Source organism: Saccoglossus kowalevskii, chromosome 12 (genome assembly GCF_978046115.1).
Source record: "Saccoglossus kowalevskii chromosome 12, keSacKowa6.1, whole genome shotgun sequence".
Classification (NCBI taxonomy): Eukaryota; Metazoa; Hemichordata; class Enteropneusta; family Harrimaniidae; genus Saccoglossus; species Saccoglossus kowalevskii.
The window spans coordinates 15960450-15979076 of record NC_140652.1 but is presented as its reverse complement, the minus strand read 5'-3'; the positions used below and the strand labels follow the sequence as shown (position 1 = coordinate 15979076).

General features: G+C 34.4%; 1 protein-coding gene across 4 annotated transcripts in view; it reads left to right on the top strand.

Moving 5' to 3' along the window:
• LOC100313746 (synaptotagmin 1) overlaps positions 1-15450 on the top strand; it is a 66082-nt gene extending 50632 nt beyond the window's left edge. The window contains exons 4-11 of one of the 4 annotated variants that reach the window (XM_085505852.1): positions 207-418; positions 5843-5968; positions 6778-6945; positions 7820-7993; positions 9748-9771; positions 10113-10233; positions 11250-11383; positions 12329-15450. In XM_085505852.1, coding sequence (XP_085361978.1) covers positions 207-418; positions 5843-5968; positions 6778-6945; positions 7820-7993; positions 9748-9771; positions 10113-10233; positions 11250-11383; positions 12329-12508 — 1139 coding nt within the window. In that variant the 3' untranslated portion in view covers positions 12509-15450. 4 annotated transcript variants of the gene reach the window in all.
• Positions 15451-18627: the final 3177 nt, after the last annotated feature.

Sequence of the window (18627 nt, the reverse complement as noted above, 5' to 3'; positions counted from 1 at the left end):
ACTATATCATCAAAAGAAAGTTTTTAACTTTCATTTTATGTATTTCTTAGACTTTCAACCAAAAGCAAAAAATATGACTAACCAAAATCACAGGTCTTGTGTTGTATTGCAATGCATTGTGGGTGTATGTGCATGCTTAGAATGAGGTTATCCTAATAGGTGATGGTGGTGTATGATAAATATTAATATCCCACTCTCCATACTAGTAATAAATAGATGGGAGAGAGAGACCCTTACCACAGCAGCACCGACAACAGGTTCAGGTTCCAGCGATGAATTCTGGGATAGTATCCCGATATGGGTAGTCATTCTGCTCATACTCGGTGCAATTATTCTCGCAATTATCTTCTGCGTTGTCTGCTACTGCACTTGTTGCCGGAAGAAGAAAAAGAAAAAGAAAGATAAGAATGGGAAAAAGGTTATGCGTCACACTGCATGGCATCAGTTCAGCAGAGTTTGTGTTTTTGTTATCACTCTGTAAACTGAGCTTCAACACATTGAGAATCTGAAAACAATTTGTATATGAGTCCTATGTGATATATGATAAAACTAATTCGTCTTTTTCACTGGAAATTGTGCACCTTTGCAGTATAGGAAATAAAATTGTCAAATTGGGCTAAAAAATAAAACACAAGCTATGTTGAACCAGCCATTATCTAAAATTTAGGTGGGTTTAAACCGACGCTGCTGTCATAACTGTACATGTGTTCTATGTGTAGTGAATTCAATGCCTTATGGCAACTTGAGATGAATGTTACTCATGAACATATCTTAGTATGTACTTTATTGTTACTACCAGCCTGCAACTATTATCAACCCACTGATTTTGTGCAAATAATTTTTCATTTAGCTTTTTTTCATTGTCTGTCTTAATGCATACCTCCGTTGAATCATCCTATTGAAGATCAATGTAGTGTGTTTCCTGACAGACTAGAAAGCACCACATGCAAATGTACAGTTATGATGACAGTGTCTCTTGAAATGTAACATCATCATACAATGCACAGAACTGACATATTTATAAAATGTGAATGTATTCAAACAACCTTTTCACTGGTTTGCTGTTTTCCCAACCATATTGATTTTCTCTGGTTTCCATTATAGTTTTTGACATTTTCAAATTGTCGTGGATTTCAGTCAAAATTGCGTATAGAAACTTGTGTATTTTATACATGGTAAAATTGTGCTATCAAATGACTCATGAAATAAAAACCACTTACAGTTTTGGTATATGACAAAGCCAGTGAGAGGGTTAAGGGATGAAACAATAACCACTTTGAGGATCCTCAGGATTATTATTGTTCCATCCTTGATAAATATATATATTAAATTGGTTTAAGTTGAGTGTGATGCATGGCCATATGACACCCTCTTCAAGTTAACACTGGTTGCTTTCTTTTGTCATTCTCTTTTTTCACACACAGGTTTCATCGGTTCATATTGCCTGTTTAATACTTCACTTTTTTTCAGGTATCTTTCTTCATTGTTAGCTGTTTCTCTGTTACTCTTGTCAAAGCAACAAAGAATGATCATCTGAAAAATATATTACATTCTTAATAGCCTCATCGAAAAAACAAAACAAAAAAAAAACAGGATCTAGTGACATCCTTATCCAATTGACAGCTGCACTCAAATAAACCAATTGATTTTAATAGTTTCATTCAAAAAAATTAACCAATCAAGTGACAGCCACATTCAAAACAACCAATCAATTTCGTCTTGTTCAAATTATATAACCAATCACGATGAAGTTTCTTTGATGTACAAGATGTAAACCAGAGAAGCAGACTGGTGAACTTACTTTCATTACAATCTCCACTTTTCTGGATTCTTTCACTGTTTTCTGTTTGTGCACCATAGTACCTATGTGGGCAATCATTGCAATTGCCATAGTTGCTGGACTCTTACTACTCTGCTGTTGTTTCTGCATATGCAAGAAATGCATATGTAAAAAAAGGAAAAAGAAAGAAGGAAAGAAGGGTCTGAAGGGAGCAGTTGATCTTAAAAGTGTTTCCATGCTCGGAGCAAGTTACAAGGAAAAGGTCTGCATGTTAATCTTTCTCTTTGCATGTTTCCTTGTTTAGTTTCGTGGTGTGGCTCTGTCTGTCGTCTGTCTGTGGTGTTTGTGTCATAAACTGTTTAGTTTTTTGGGTGTTGTGTATTCAAATATTAGCATGGCAATTCCAATGTTCAACACATCAGCATACCATACTTGACTGACTGACTTTTTTTACAAGCTGAGATCTCTTGGGACAGTTTTTTCGCTTGTTTTGCCTTGCATTTCATGGAAGGGTGGGTGCATGAAAGTTTTGACTTTGACAAAAAATAGCATGCCACTTTTCAACAACAACTTTAATCCTTCAGATAAATGAAACAAATTGTCAGGTGACTCATTAAGATCAAACCTCCCTTCAACTTGTTTTCCTTCACACCCTATTTTCAACCTACTACCCTAATATCCACTGACAGCAAAATGAACTATAGGCTCTAGGTGTATACTCAGACTATCCCAAATTATTATATCACCTGTTTTTATCATCATCACCATTAATTATAACTGTCTTTACTTTGTGAGTTGATCTCTCGACTGTGGATGAATTTTGTATGTACAGCACAACAGTGTGTTGTGATGTGACTTGCCAGATGACTATATTGCTTGCGTGTCTGCTATTATTGGTATTTACGGCTTTCACAGCCATGCACATTTATCTCATATTTATAGATAACATCTGAACATACATGCCGACCATCATCAGTAAAAACCAATGATCTCAAATGTATCCACGAACTTTAAATGCAACTGATTGGCTATTGTTTCTTATAACGTATCAATAAAATTTAAATTGGTACCGGCGTTCTAATTGAAATTGTGACTTTTAAAGAATAAAATTAAGATTTCTTTGCGTGCGTTAGAAACTGCTAGTAACAATGTCATCTGGTGTCAACATTAATTCACACATGTACTCGTGACTGGACATTTACTTGGGAGGATAAATAATGGTCACATGTACCAAGGGAAACGTATCCACATTCTGGATGGTACGTGTACCAAGATGTATCCTTGATTACCAGTAATTCACTTCCCCTACAATAACTACCAACAATGAATACATACATGTAGGCTTTCATACTAATGAAAGCTCATTGACTTTGTTTCTTTCTTTTATTCTTGCACCTTCTGTCCATTATTGCACCAAATATTGACAAATTCTACTGGTTTGTATACTTCATTCAAAACTAAGAATCTTAAAATTATTTTTTGTATACTTTTTGCTAATAAGTTTTTACCAATTAAATCGTTTTTCTATCCATGCTAAAAATTCCCCCCTAACACCATTACGTGTACTGCCTGTGTCACCCGCCACATTGATTTGTATGGCTAGGAATGAGCATCCAGCAACCAATCAAATATCCCAACCACCTGGGTTTTTTACATTCAATATGCAAATTATTTTATGTCTCATAAAATAGCTAAAAATCGGCATGTGATTTGTATTTGACTATTGAAACTTAAAAATAATATGGCAGACATATGAAAATGTAGTCATGTATAAATTATTAAATATTCACTTCCAAAATGGCTACCCAATTTGCATAATCTCAAGTATTACAAGACTTGATAGAAATTCAATATGGCTACAGTCACATGACTTGAATGAATCCAAAATGGCTACCATGTCTGTATAGTGTGACATTTTACTTGTCTTCACTTATTAAAATTCAATATGACCTTGTCATCACGACTTGAATGAATCCAAAATGGGTTCTCAATTTGCACATTTTTGTGTAATTAGATATGCAGTCACATGACTTGAATGAATCCAAAATGGCTTCCAATTTGCATAATATTGCAATACTTCAATACATACAGTCACTTAATTTAAATATTTTGATGCTTTTAAATTGTAATTTGCATATCAAATGAAACCTGTTGCATGTCTATTGCAGGTTAGGACATTTTACACTCAGGAAATACAAAACATGTTGTGTTACCGTATTTTATAACCATACCAATTCTACTCAGCATGTTTATATGTTGAGAATAAAAGAACCATCTGTTGCCATGGCTACTGATTGATACACTGACACCAGCTTTCAGTGACCTCAACATTAACTTAGAATCTTTGAGCTTTTCAAAGTTTCAGGGTTCTCTACATGAATGCATAGCATCAATTAGTGATATTATTAATGGGTGTTTTGCCACGTACTGGAGTAGATGGCTTTTCTATAGATTGGGAGTTACAGATGCAAGCCTCATCCTAATAAAATCCCTGTTAACCATGTCATAGTATTCAGATGTCACATAGTTCCAGTCGACTTCATTCAAACCAAACAAAGTATAAAGTGCTCTTCATTCATTGGCCACTCTTACCTTTTAAGCGCCTGAATTTTGCTGCCCAGATTTTGTTGTAACTTTTTGCCTGTTTTTAGGAATTTTTTTCATATTTTTTCATAATTTTAAACCAAATGCACATAATTTTTTATTGGCTGCAGGTCTTGTTCAAAATTTTGGTAAAATGTCCAAAAAAAAAATATACATGTTTTATTTTATGATTGGTGATAAAAGTTTGGTACTTAAAGGGTCAAAAGTTAAACCCAACATTAATAAATCTTCAGAAGCTTGACACTGCACACATTGCATGGCATTTTCAATTAACCAATCAAATTACATGTGATGCTATGTATTCATGATAGTGGTCTTAGAGATTTCTGAAAAGGACAAAGATTTTATATAGGTTACGTTTTTATCTCAAAATCTATTTGTGATTATGAATGTTTATCTTAAATGCTCAAACCCACCCTCCCTACATCAACATGCATGCATCATATATATATATCACTGACACACACACAAACATAACACATATAAACTAACTCGCTATCTTGTTGCCGATTTTCGACTTAACACAAAGAGAAAGTGTTTTTCACTGCTTCCTAACAGATATGTATGTTTTGTAATATGTTGAATTATTATAAGTACTTGCAAATAGCAACATGATATACAAGCGATAAACTCATAAAAAAAGAAATACACATTTTTACGCGATCTACATTCCAAATTACAACACCATGCATGGCAAACAAATATATTTCTTGTTATTCACAACAACACTATTATTTTTGGTTGAAAACTGTTCTGGCACTAAAATCATTGGGTATGTTTGGTTTTACAATTAAGTGGGATGATTCAGTACAGAGGTGAAGCAGCAGTAGCTAGAAAGTTATAAACATGCCGATTTTGAGCATTCTGGGTGGCATTAAATGGCAAAGTTTTGACACAACTTGTTCTTGACTAATTACTGTAGAACATCTGAAACAGGTCACTGCTTTGAAAATCGAATATGTTAATTATTTGAGCATGGTCATGACATGAGCATGACACTGAGTTTATTTTAAGAGATAAAATGTTTTTCAAAATATTCCATTGTCGACAAGTTTGTCAGTTTTTCATTTTGTACAGCCTCAGTGTAACGCTAAGCATGAATTGATAAATCCTATCATTGCAATAATGTGGCTGTATCATATACTATTAGAAAGATTCTTCAGCTTAAAAACAAAGTAAATATTGAAATCAACACTAGAGAGTGCCATTTATCTTTAGAATGCATGCTGAACTGTTTGACCTCTCACACAGTTGTTAAATACAGTTCAGTTTCCATGGAAACAAGTATGATAATCACTGTTATTACCATGCTCATAGGCGTTTCGTTCTCTGATTTGAAATAACACTAAAAGACAAAAACAGTTGTCAAATATCTGGCTTCATTAACATGCATGTTAATATATTGTTTGTGAATACATTATTGTTTCTGAATATATACACTTGTTGTCATGATAACAGGTACAGCCTGATGTTGAGGATTTAGATGCTGGTGTTGAGGATCAGGAAGATACAGATTCTGTGAAATCAGAACTGAAGTTAGGAAAACTTCAGTTCTCATTAGACTATGACTTTCAAGAAGGAAAGGTGAGAATATCAGGAAACTTAAGTGGCCTAAAGTGGGTTGTCACATGGGGGAACTCCATAGTCACAAATTGAAATTTTGAACTACCTAACTACCTGAAATGCATGTTTCCCAATGAATCATGTACTAAAATTGTTTTTATCTTTAAAATGAAACTATGTACATTGTAGTTCTCCCATGGTGCATAGTGGTTCTCCCATGGTGCACTGTGGTTTTCCCATGGTGCATTGTGGTACTTTGCATGCATTGTTTATTTCACTTATACGAACAATGGAAAGATTGCTTTTCTACTTGACATTTTCTCCACCAGACTTCCTCATTCCTTTCTGCACACGTTTTTTCTTATAATTCTTCTATATTTCTGGAAATGAACCCTATTTTTGAAGTAAATAGACAAAATTGAAGTCAATTTTCAGTGTTTACTCAAAAAAAAATGGCTATTTGTGGCCAAATCATCTGAAGAAAAGTGCAGACTATAAACAGGATTATTTTGTGAATTTGTGATGAAAAGCGAGAACTGACAAATTTATTCCAACTAGTATTGATCATTCATCTTTCGCAACTGGATGTTGTCCACCTAATGAACGAGATATGCTTCACATGGTCATTATAATTTCCATAATTTAATGTTACAAGACAAAACTCCGCAAAGGTCACTGACATTCTATGTCAGATGACCCCAGTGATATTTTCCTTGCCATAGAATTACATGATTTCCATTGACTTGGCAAAATGTTGTCTCACAAAATTAGACGATTGACAATGTTGACAATATTGTGTACAAACTGACATGCTATTTCTTTGTTTGTAGTTGAATGTTGGAGTGATACAGGCAGCTGATTTGCCTGGTATGGATTTCTCTGGCACTTCAGATCCATACGTCAAGGTATACCTTCTACCAGAGAAGAAGAAGAAATTTGAGACTAAAGTGCATAGAAAGACTTTAAACCCAGTCTTCAATGAGACATTTACATTCAAGGTATGATAACCTACATTGATTATTTTTACGTAAAGCAGAATAAGGTGAGCTACCATTACTATTAGACATGTATTTGCCATGCATCAAAGAGCTTCCAGAATGTAACTTGAAAAAAACAGGCATACCATGAGCAGATAAAATACAAACTTCCACGGATTATATTATTTGAAGAAAAAACTAAGGAAAAATGACCCAATCAGTCAAAATTCAGCAAATACACAAAAAATTGGATAATATTTTACACAAAATGATATAAACTTCTGGAAAGATAAATTACTAGATCTTCCTAATTTGAGAACATATAGTAAATTAAAAACAACATGTGTTATGGGAGAGTACCTAAGTGTTCTTGATCTAAAACAGAATTTCTTGATCCATAACAAGTACCCATAACCTGGCAATAGAAAAGAGGAGTCATAAAACTCAGACTAAAACACTAAAAAGAACATAGGATCTGCAGTCACTGCTCTCCAACATATAAAGACACTTTCTTATAATATGCCCTAAATACTGAAACAATCAAACTGATATGTTTTTTAAACCTAATATTTCCATCTGAGATCACAATAGTTTTTCATGAGCATGTCAGTAAAAATAATGTTCTTCTGTAACTTAATTTGCGAGATTTCAGTGTGTTCGTGATTCATGTGTTCATGAGTGTGCAGATTGCCATATCATTAAAACAGTAAGGGTGATATTGTTCATGATCATTTGTGTTTGCAAAAGCTTTCTGGCTCTGTTTTATTTATGCAATTTTCAAAGATATGTTTCATTCCTATACTTTTGTCATCTGTCTTATCGATTCTGTTCTGAATGTGACATCTTAAAAATAGTACTAAATTTGAGACTTGTATTTGTTATTGATGTTGTATAGGTGCCATACAGTGACATTGGAGGCAAGACTCTGACCTTTGCAATCTTTGATTTTGATCGTTTCTCTCGCCATGACGTGATTGGTGAAGTGAAAGTTCCTCTAAATACTATTGATTTGGGACGTGTAATCGAAGAATGGCGTGATCTACAGAGTGCAGAGGTTCCAGGTGGCGAGGTACAATATATATTTATTTTTTGTCAAGCTTACAATTTGTATGTATATCCTCAGGGCAGAGTTACGTCACAAGACGTTCCACATTGCTAAGACGTGCACCACTGTACCATGCATTTCTATGTGCTCTGTGCGCGCTGCTGTGGAATGCCGGTCGAGCCAGTGAAAATTCAAGAAAACAACACAAACTCAACTTGAATTGATCCCGAACAACCAAATTTATATATGTTACACACGCAGGGCTAATCTTGTTCAGGGGAGTCTCAACAACCATCCAAAAAAGTATCGTTTTCTGTGAGTTTTTGGCCTTCGTTTTCATCGCTATGGTTGCCAGGCGGTGAAAATGCCTGGATATCCCCCCAAGGATACAACTTTTTTACACATATATACATCTGATCAGTGTCCCTCCACAGCATGATTCTCCACATCTACTGTTGTGCATAGTTTGGCTTGCAGAAAGCACAGCTGTTCTGTCTTAATCATACCATAACTTCAGAATATTGACAATAGTCTGTTACTCGTCCCTATACTTGGACATTCTGTGTTTCTATATGTAAATAGTATAGAGCAGTGTTACAAGAAGTCTAAATATTAAACATGCCTAATAATGTGTTAAGTATCAGGGATTGGCACTAAACATGTATTATAATATTGTGGTGTGGTAATTTAATTTTAAAATGGCCCTGAACATGCATTACGTTCTAGTGTGGTATAATTTCAAAATCGCCCTAATCCTGCATTACATTCTAGTGTGGTATAATTTCAAAATCGCCCTAATCCTGCATTACATTCTAGTGTGGTATAATTTCAAAATCGTCCTAATCCTGCATTACATTCTAGTGTGGTATAATTTCAAAATAGCCCTAATCCTGCATTACATTCTAGTGTGGTATAATTTCAAAATCACCCTAATCCTGCATTACATTCTAGTGTGGTATAATTTCAAAATAGCCCTAATCCTGCATTACATTCTAGTGTGGTATAATTTCAAAATCGCCCTAATCCTGCATTACATTCTAGTGTGGTATAATTTCAAAATCGTCCTAATCCTGCATTACATTCTAGTGTGGTATAATTTCAAAATCGTCCTAATCCTGCATTACATTCTAGTGTGGTATAATTTCAAAATCACCCTAATCCTGCATTACATTCTAGTGTGGTATAATTTCAAAATCGCCCCAATCCTGCATTACATTCTAGTGTGGTATAATTTCAAAATCGTCCTAATCCTGCATTACATTCTAGTGTGGTATAATTTCAAAATCGTCCTAATCCTGCATTACATTCTAGTGTGGTATAATTTCAAAATCGTCCTAATCCTGCATTACATTCTAGTGTGGTATAATTTCAAAATCGCCTTAAAGGGGAACCACTTAATCCCATGGATTCCACCAAAGAATCATGGGACACTATTGTTTTTGTAGTTTACAATGTTAATCTATCTTTTGTTATCCATTGTTATTTTAATCCAGAAAGTAAATTTGTTGTGAGATTAGGCTTAACTGGAGGGTGCCCCTTTAAGCTTGCATTACATTCTAGTGTGGTAAATTTCAAAATAGTCTTAAACTTGCATTACGTTCTAGTGCGATAATTGTGTATGGTAAAGAATATATTCAAAAATTCAATATGAAAATATATTGACTTTTTCCTGTCACAGTATCATATAATTGTATAATAGAATTGTTTATTACATGTAAACAATAAGTACAGAAATATATTAATAACAGTTGTCATGGTTACTGATGTTTTTGTTTCAGCCGTGGAATATGAATGGTATTGAGGTATACTCATGTCACATTAAATTCTGTTGATATGCATTAGATGGCATGTATGGATGGTTGGTGATGTGTACAGAGCATTGAAAACATGCATGCCAGTTGGGTATAGTGTTTAGGGTGCCTGGAATGAAGATGAGGCTGAAGAGACATGCTCCAAATCATGTTCATTCTGCTAAAATACAAGCGTGATTGGTGTTTTGGGGAATAGAATATGCAGAATTTTGTAATAGTGTAGGTTAACACTGTAGTGTGACTGTAGTTTTTACATGCTAGATAGATTGCAGCTATGATTACTATATTATGATTTTTAAATTTATATATAGCATAATATGTTTCATTGACAGGGTAAATCTGAGTTGGGTGATGTTTGTTTCTCTTTACGTTACGTACCGACTGCTGGTAAACTGACGATAGTTGTACTGGAAGCAAAGAACTTGAAGAAGATGGATGTTGGTGGATTATCAGGTGAGTACAGGGCAAATGAGTATGAGGGCGCTATGTCAATTGGCTTCGTATAACTATATTATGGCAGTATCCTTGGGGACGGAGCTACGTCACAAGACGTTCGACGTTGCTAAGACTCGCACCACTGTACTACGTATTTCTCTGCGCACACTGCTGAGGAACGCGGCACGCCAATCGAAGAGCATTGTTTAGGGGAGTCTCAACAACCATCCCAAAGTACTGTTTTCTGAGAGTTTTCGGCCTTTATTTTCACAGTGTTTGCTTTGTATATCTATGAGGGCGCTATACCAACATGTCACTATTTGCTTCGTATATCTATGAGAGCACTATATCAACATGTTACTATTTGCTTTGTATAACTACGAGGGCGCTATATCAACATGTTACTATTTGCTTTGTATATCTATGAGGGCGCTATATCAACATGTTACTATTTGCTTTGTATATCTATGAGGGCGCTATCCTTGGGAGTGGAGCTATGTCACAGGACGTTCCAGGTTGCTGCGACACGCACCACTGTACATGCATTTCTATGGGCTCTGTGCGCGCTGCTGTGGAACGCCGGTCGAGCCGGTGAAAATTCGAGAAAACAACACAAACTCAACTTTGAAGTAATCCCGAACAACCAAATTTATATATGTTACACACGTAGGGCTAATCTTGTTACACTGTTCAGAGGAGTCTCAACAGTCATCCCAAAGTATCATTTTCTGCGAGTTTTGGGCCTTTGTTTTCACCGCCGCGGGTTGCCAGGCGGTGAAAAGCCCGGATGTCCGTGCCAGAGGATATCAACATGTTTCTATTTGTTTTGTATAACTATGAGGGCGCTATATCAACATGTTACTATTTGCTTTGTATATCTATGAGGGCGCTATATCAACATGTTACTATTTGTTTTGTATAACTATGAGGGCGCTATATTAACATGTTACTATTTGCTTAGTATAACTATGAGGGCGCTATTTTTTCACTTGACAAGCACATCTTTAAATGCTGTGAAATATTTGTTTTCTCAGATCCATATGTCAAGCTGTCTTTGTACATGGGTGGGAAGCGTCTAAAGAAGAAGAAAACCAGTATCAAGAAGAGAACGCTGAATCCATATTACAATGAATCATTTGTATTTGAAGTACCATTTGAGCAGATACAGGTAAGATATCTACTATAAAATCATTTATTTTCATTAACATTTAATTTTGATGTTTTGAGCATATTCACTGTTTTTTAATTTAACGAATTTGTCAAGGAAACAATGAGTTTTATTGTTATTTTACATGCTCACATAGATTTAATTTAGCAGATTTCACTTATCAGCGAAAATAGTGAAATTAAAACCCAGTGAATAATTAATGCATTTAAAGTATATCATTATTAAGTTTGATGGTTTGTGAAATAACACGGTTCTTCTTTAGTCTTAAAACAGATCTCATAGCTCCATTTGAGTCTCTCACTCTATCCATCAAACTTTTTCCCACATTTAAATCGAAAATAGCAAAATTAAATCCCAATAATAATAATTGCATTTACAGTATACATCTGTTAGAGCTTAGAAAGCCTAAAAAGTACAGTTGAAGCGTAACTGAATATTTAGCTACCTTTTTGTTGGCTTAAAGATACATGTAGCTTTAAAACATTGCCTGGGGAAAGCCTCCATAGCTGGCCAATTTGAATGGTTAATGAAAGGTATATAACAGTGTCTGTAGGCATAGTGATAAGTTAGCTTGCTTTTCACCTTTTCACCACCAGTTCCCTCATTTCATCACAAAATAATTCTATATATAGTCTGCACTTTCCTGCAGAAGATTGGGACAAATATTAGCCGAATTTTTTAATAAAAACTGAAAATTAGAGTTTATTATCAGAAATATTGAGGAATATAAAAAAAGTGCAGAAAAATTAGGGCGAGAAAGTCTGGTGGTGAAACGGTTAAACCACTTTTTAACCAGATGTTTCTATGTATTGAGATTTGTATTTCTCTGTGTTATTTTTTACTGCTACAGAATTCATGATTGCATGTCACAAAATTTAAAGCGATTTACAGTATCAGAATCAACATAAAATATATATTTTCCATTTCTACTTTTTCAATCTGCAGAAAGTGACGCTATTGGTAACTGTGGTGGATTACGATCGTATGGGCAGTAGTGAGCCAATCGGTAAAGTTGTACTTGGATGCAATGCGTCTGGTGCGGGACTAAGACACTGGAGCGACATGTTAGCATCGCCACGACGACCAATTGCACAATGGCACACACTTGTAGAACCAGACGCATAAAACAAGATGGCTGCCAACATAATGAAAAAAACTAGTTGCTAGGCGACCTGTACTTACTAAATCTAATTTAATATATTTATTATTGTTTTATTCTGGCTTAATTACTACTTCAGCTGATAAAACAAAAATAAATTAAACAAAATATTTATTGAGGAGAACGTAAAAAGCATGTTACTGAAATCAGCAGAAATGTTGATTTACGATTTTATGATAAAAAAAAAATTAATATCAATAAACTGTGTATTGTTTTTAACTTTGGTTAATGTCAGAAAGAAATATATATATAGTTCTTAGTTCTGTAATCTTGCAAATCATGATACCATGGTTACCAGACAATTTTAACTTAATGTTTTTGTAGAGTAATAATACTAATACATGAAGGCAGTGTTTTTTTTTGTTGGCAGGAAATAGGGATCATGTACAGTTTTTCCCAAGTTGTCTTCACAGGTTTTTAGGTCTAAAATGAAATGCGAGGTAACTGCTATGTATTCTGGGAAATATGGTGGACAGTTGATTGATTATGAGAAGTGTTGTAGGGGTCATAGGTCAGAGTAATGTAAATTTGCCTGTCATGTGATTTCTTCTTCTTATTATGGCATTTTGAATTTATGATCTATTTCTTATCAAAACAGTGCCACTATTGACTGTCATTTTTTCAAATGATGCCAAAATGAGTTTTTACTGACTTTTTTTTTTCTTAACTTGTCCACAACGTGTGCTAAATTCAGCCATTTTCAGCCTGCACCCCTATAAGCAAAGTGAAAATGTCTAGTCCACTTAGTGACAGGGTGCCCCATAATTAATGAGGGTGATGTACATGATCCACAACAATGAAAAAACACTGCCTGAGGCTACAAAAAAAATGTTTCTGGCTTGCATAATTTTTCAAAATAAATAATATATTCATTTTAATTATTTAATCCACTGATTTTAGTTATTATTGTAAGCAGAAACATTTTTTGTTTTGTTTTAGCCAATTTGTATCAAGCTTATCACCCCCTAGTACTTAGTATCAAAATCTTATTCCTTGTATTAACTAGTCGATATTAATACAAACCATGTAAAGAATGATACCAATGGTTATCTCAGGTGTGTTTGTTTGTTTTTGGTTCCTCCAGTATTAGCATATTTATTTTTTACCCCAAACAGCCTATAGCAATCATGGAGTTAAATTTGCTTTTATTTAAAAAAAAAATAAAACAATTAGTCAGCCTTGTAGACTTTGCAGATGAGCTTATAAATCTGTGTGATGTGAACCAATCAAAACTTTAGTGCAATATTTTGCTGGTCATTATTCATGCATGTGCAACTTGATGCCCTTAAAGAGGTTATAGGTCAATAATATTGGTCACTGACTTCTCTGATCATTATCTGTATAAAGCATGAGCTCAGAGCATAGGGAAGATAAGGTTGCAATGACCTGTGGCCTAATTAGAGGTCAAGTCTTGTGATCATTTGGGGTTAGAGGTCACGATGTCATGTGACTTGGGTTAGAGGTCAAGCTGCTCATCAATCATTTACTTTTATCGTCATGTTCCGTCTGTGGAGAACAAAAATAATGGAAATAGTTTTATCTGGTTTGAGTGAGCAAGTATGCGCAGACAATTTTAATCTATATATTCATTTATCTGTATTTATCTTAATTACTATTATTTACATGTTGATAGAGAAAGTTATTTTACCCTTACTGTGAAGTTTATGGTGATTGTCTGTTCACCATCTGTCAAATTTCTAAACTTTTCACCCATATTAAATATGATTAAGTGACCTACCTATAACAGACAAGTTTAGTGAAAAAAAAATGTTGGAATTTCATGAATCTGATTGTAATGGGGTAGAGAGTTATTAATGAAATTAGTTGAGAAGATAATCAAACGTTGAGCTGGAGAATTGAAATAGGTTTCCCATGCAAGCTCGGTGTTGCCTTTTATTTAGGTTTGGAGTTCTGTGTGGTTTAATTGCATTGAAACCAAATGAAAATACTTAAATTAAGAACTCTGGATCAGAGGAATGATTGGGGGGTGAGAACAGTGATCGGCATGTGAAGCTCACTCACCTCGTACACTGCATGTTAGTTTTTGTGATGTTTGATATGGAGAGATTGCTGTGTTAAGCAGTTGTCAAGTGAAATTCCTTATATGGGCATAGAAGGAAACAATGCATTGTCTTTTTAGCTTTAACTGTGCCATCTATACATTGTTTACATTTATTGTATGTGCTGTGTGTATATAGAAAGAGAAATTATTATACATAATAAGAATTTAAACACTTGCAGATAAACTGGATGTTTTATTTTTTGAGTATGAAGTAGTTTTGACTGTAGAGAGCATTATTTCAATTTCACTACCATTGATAAGTGGAGTCACTATAATTATGAGGTTTTATCTGATATGTGCATTACTACATATTTAGTCTCTCTACAGTCAAGTAGAATTAGTTAATGTGTTGCTATGACAACATTTGGCATATATAATACCCAATGAATTATATTGCAGAATATATGCTGGCCTAGGGAGACTTGGAAATGTGATTTAACATTGTTCTGGGGGTACATGTGCATATAAAGCACTAGTCTTTGGGAAACAGACAATGAAATAATTAATTCTGGACATTTTGATGATTAGAAAAATATTTCTCAGAATCAAGTGTGTTTTTCCTTTGAATCTTCGCTTAGTGTTCTGAAGAAGCACCGACTTAGGGAGTGAAATTACAACACATTTCTGGGGGGGGTGGGGCTGCATGAAAGTATTTTAACTTAGTGTGACTTGTACGATTTCTGTTTGCTGATTTGGCAGTGAAGTAGAATTTTGAATGAATGAAAAAAGAAATGAAAATACTGTATTTATTTGCTCTATCTTGTTATATTGTTTTGTTGATAGTTTTATCCTGTACTCTATGTATAAAGACTGTTATGAAATAAATGTAAGTTGTATTTAGTTGAACCAGTAAGTGTTAGATTCATGTGTAATTCAACAGATAAAAATGGATAACATGTACAAAATAGTGCATTGTTTACAAAAATAGAGAATGATCAGACTGTACTTGATGCTATTAATATTCTTGAGGATTTTTTGCAGTTGATTAATTATTGGCAACTAATTCATTATTGGCAGCAAAAACAAGACTATAAAGACTGCATTCCAGCCAATTGGTAAATTAGTCACAAGCAATCACATTCCTGTGCATATTTTCTAGGTAGATGTCTAACTTAGTCAAGAATGAATAGAGTATGAATCTTAAAAGGGCGGCGGTCACCGTGCCATGCATGTGCGAGATACGGAACTCGTATGAACAAAGATGGCAACTTTGACTGTTGTGCAGACCAACGAGTACAAACTGATACGTTACAAAGCTTTAACTATGTAATTTCTTTGATGATTCGAAAGTATCAAAGGAGTCACCTGTGGTAAATAGAGTACATTGCGCTTTGGTCAAAACATTAGAATAGCACGATGAATTGTGGGAAAATCAATGTTTATCAACACAAATTTTGCACATGTGCAGTGCGGTGCGACGACCACTGCCCTTTATGCAGAGCTTTTCAAGCCCTGAAGTTAACCCCACACTGACAACGCAAGACATAAATGGTAATTCAACATTAAATATATAGCTTGCTTGACTGGATAGGCATGGGGGTTGGATGGACATCCTTACAGAAATGTCTTCATGACTAGCACAATGATGCTTCCTGAATTTGAAAGAACTATAAACATACTCGTCCGATTGCCGTCCACCCCATACTTTTTGACTCCCGTGTGCGAAGCACAAAAGGGAGTCTTTGCAGTTACCCCGTCTGTATGTCTGTATGTATGTATGTCACTTTTTTTGTTCCACCGTTATCTCAAGAACCACTAATCAAATTTTCGTGAAACTTGGTACATAGATGCTCTGGGATGATGCGCAGAGTTGATTAGGTTTTGGTAAAAATCTATGAATATTAATTACCTAATTTGCATGATAATTAGCAGATTTTTAGCTGTTCCAAGACTGTTCCACTGATATCTGAAGAACCACTCATTGGATTTTGATGAAACTTGGCACATGGATGCTCTGAACTAGTGCGCAGATTTGATTAATTATGGGTAAAAATCTATGAATATTAATTACCTAATTTGAATGATAACTGATTTCAAGCTGTTCCATGACTGTTCCACTGATATTTGAAGAACCACTCATTGGATTTTGATGAAACTTGGCACATGGATGCTCTGAACCAATACGCAGATTTGATTAGTTTTCGGTAAAAATCTATGAATATTAATTACCTAATTTGCATGATAATTAACTGATTTTAAGCTGTTCCATGACTGTTTCACTGATTTTTGAAGAACCACTCATTGGATTTCAATGAAACTTGGCACATGGATGCTCTGAACTAATGCGCAGATTTGATTATTTTTGGGTAAAAATCTGTTAATATTATTAATTACCTAATTTACATAATGATTAATCAATTTTCGGCTTTTCCATTGATATCTCAAGTACTAATCATAACATGTCAATAAAACTTGGGACATAGATGTCATATGACACTGCACAGACCTGATAGTTTTTAGGGTAATATCAGTACATATTAATTACCTAATTTGCATAATTAATTAATTTTCAGCTTTTGATATTTCAAGTAGTAATGATCATGTTTCAATGAAACTTGGAACATAGTTACTTGAGGACTGTGCAGAGACCTAATTAGTTTTTGGGTAAATATTTGTGCATATTAATCACCTTATTAGCATAATTAGTTAATTTTCAGCTTTTCACCTGATATCTCAAGTACTAATCATCACATTTCATTGAGACTTGTTACATAGATATTCTAGGACTGCAGAGACCTGATTAATTTTGGGATAAATAATTGTGCCTATTAATTACCTAATTTGCATAATTAGTTAATTTTTTGCTGTTCTATGGCTGTTGCACTGATGTCTAAAAGCCACTCATTTCAATGAAACTTTTAAAGAGTACCCATCACATTTCAATGAACCTAGGACGATACACCATATTAGTTTTTGGTAAATATTTATGCTTCTTAATCACCTAATTAATATAATTAATTAATACTGATATCTCAAGTATTGATCATCACATTTGAATAAAACTTGGTACATAAGTGCTCTAGGACAATAGACAGCCTGATTAATTTTGGGTTAAAATCTGTTCATATTAATTCTCTAATTAGTATAATAATTAATATTATTTTGGTTCTAATCACATTTCAATGAAACTTGTTACATTGTGCTGACCTTATTAGTTTTACACTTAAATCTGTTCATATTAGTTACCTAATTTGCATAATTAGTTTTCTGCGTTTCCATCAACATCTCAAGTTCAAGTAATTTTGAATTAATCTTGAATGTGTCTCCAATACTCTCAGCACACGGGAGTTCTTTCTAAGCTTTCTTTGATTTCCACATTTAATTTACCTTTCTACAATTTTTAATCACCAGTTTTGTTTTGTTTTATTTAAAAAATCAAAAAATCACAAGTCATTGTCAATGACACGTCCCCGTTCCGTTCATATTTGAGTGACATATACATTCAAAGCAGATCATGACCGAAATGCACCTGCATATGTACAACACATTGTGCTAAATCTGAACAAAATCCATCCATGCATGACTGAGATCCGGTTCTGGAATTGTGAAAATACGTGATTTTGATGCATTTTCGGCCTTAAAATGGCCATCATTCCGCTATTGTTAAGCAGATCATGAAACAAATGCACATATCTATTTGTGACATGATGTACCATGTGTGTGTGAAGTTTGAACTTGATCAATCCAGACATGTCTTGGATACGGATCCAGAACTGAATTCTTTAACAAAATGGCCGCCAGTCGGCCATTTCGAACTTGATCCGAAAAAAAAGACGTGCATCAAGGTCCTATTATGTTTAATGTATGTACCAAATTTGAACAAAATCCATCCATGCATAACTGAGATACAGGTCCGGAATGGTGAAAATGTGCGATTTCAATGCATTTTCGGCCTTAAAGCGGCCCCCATTTGGCTATTGTTAATGAGATCATGAAACAAATGCACATACATATTTGTGACATGATGTACCTTGTGTGTGTGAAGTTTGAACTTGATCAATCCAGACATGTCTCGGATACGGA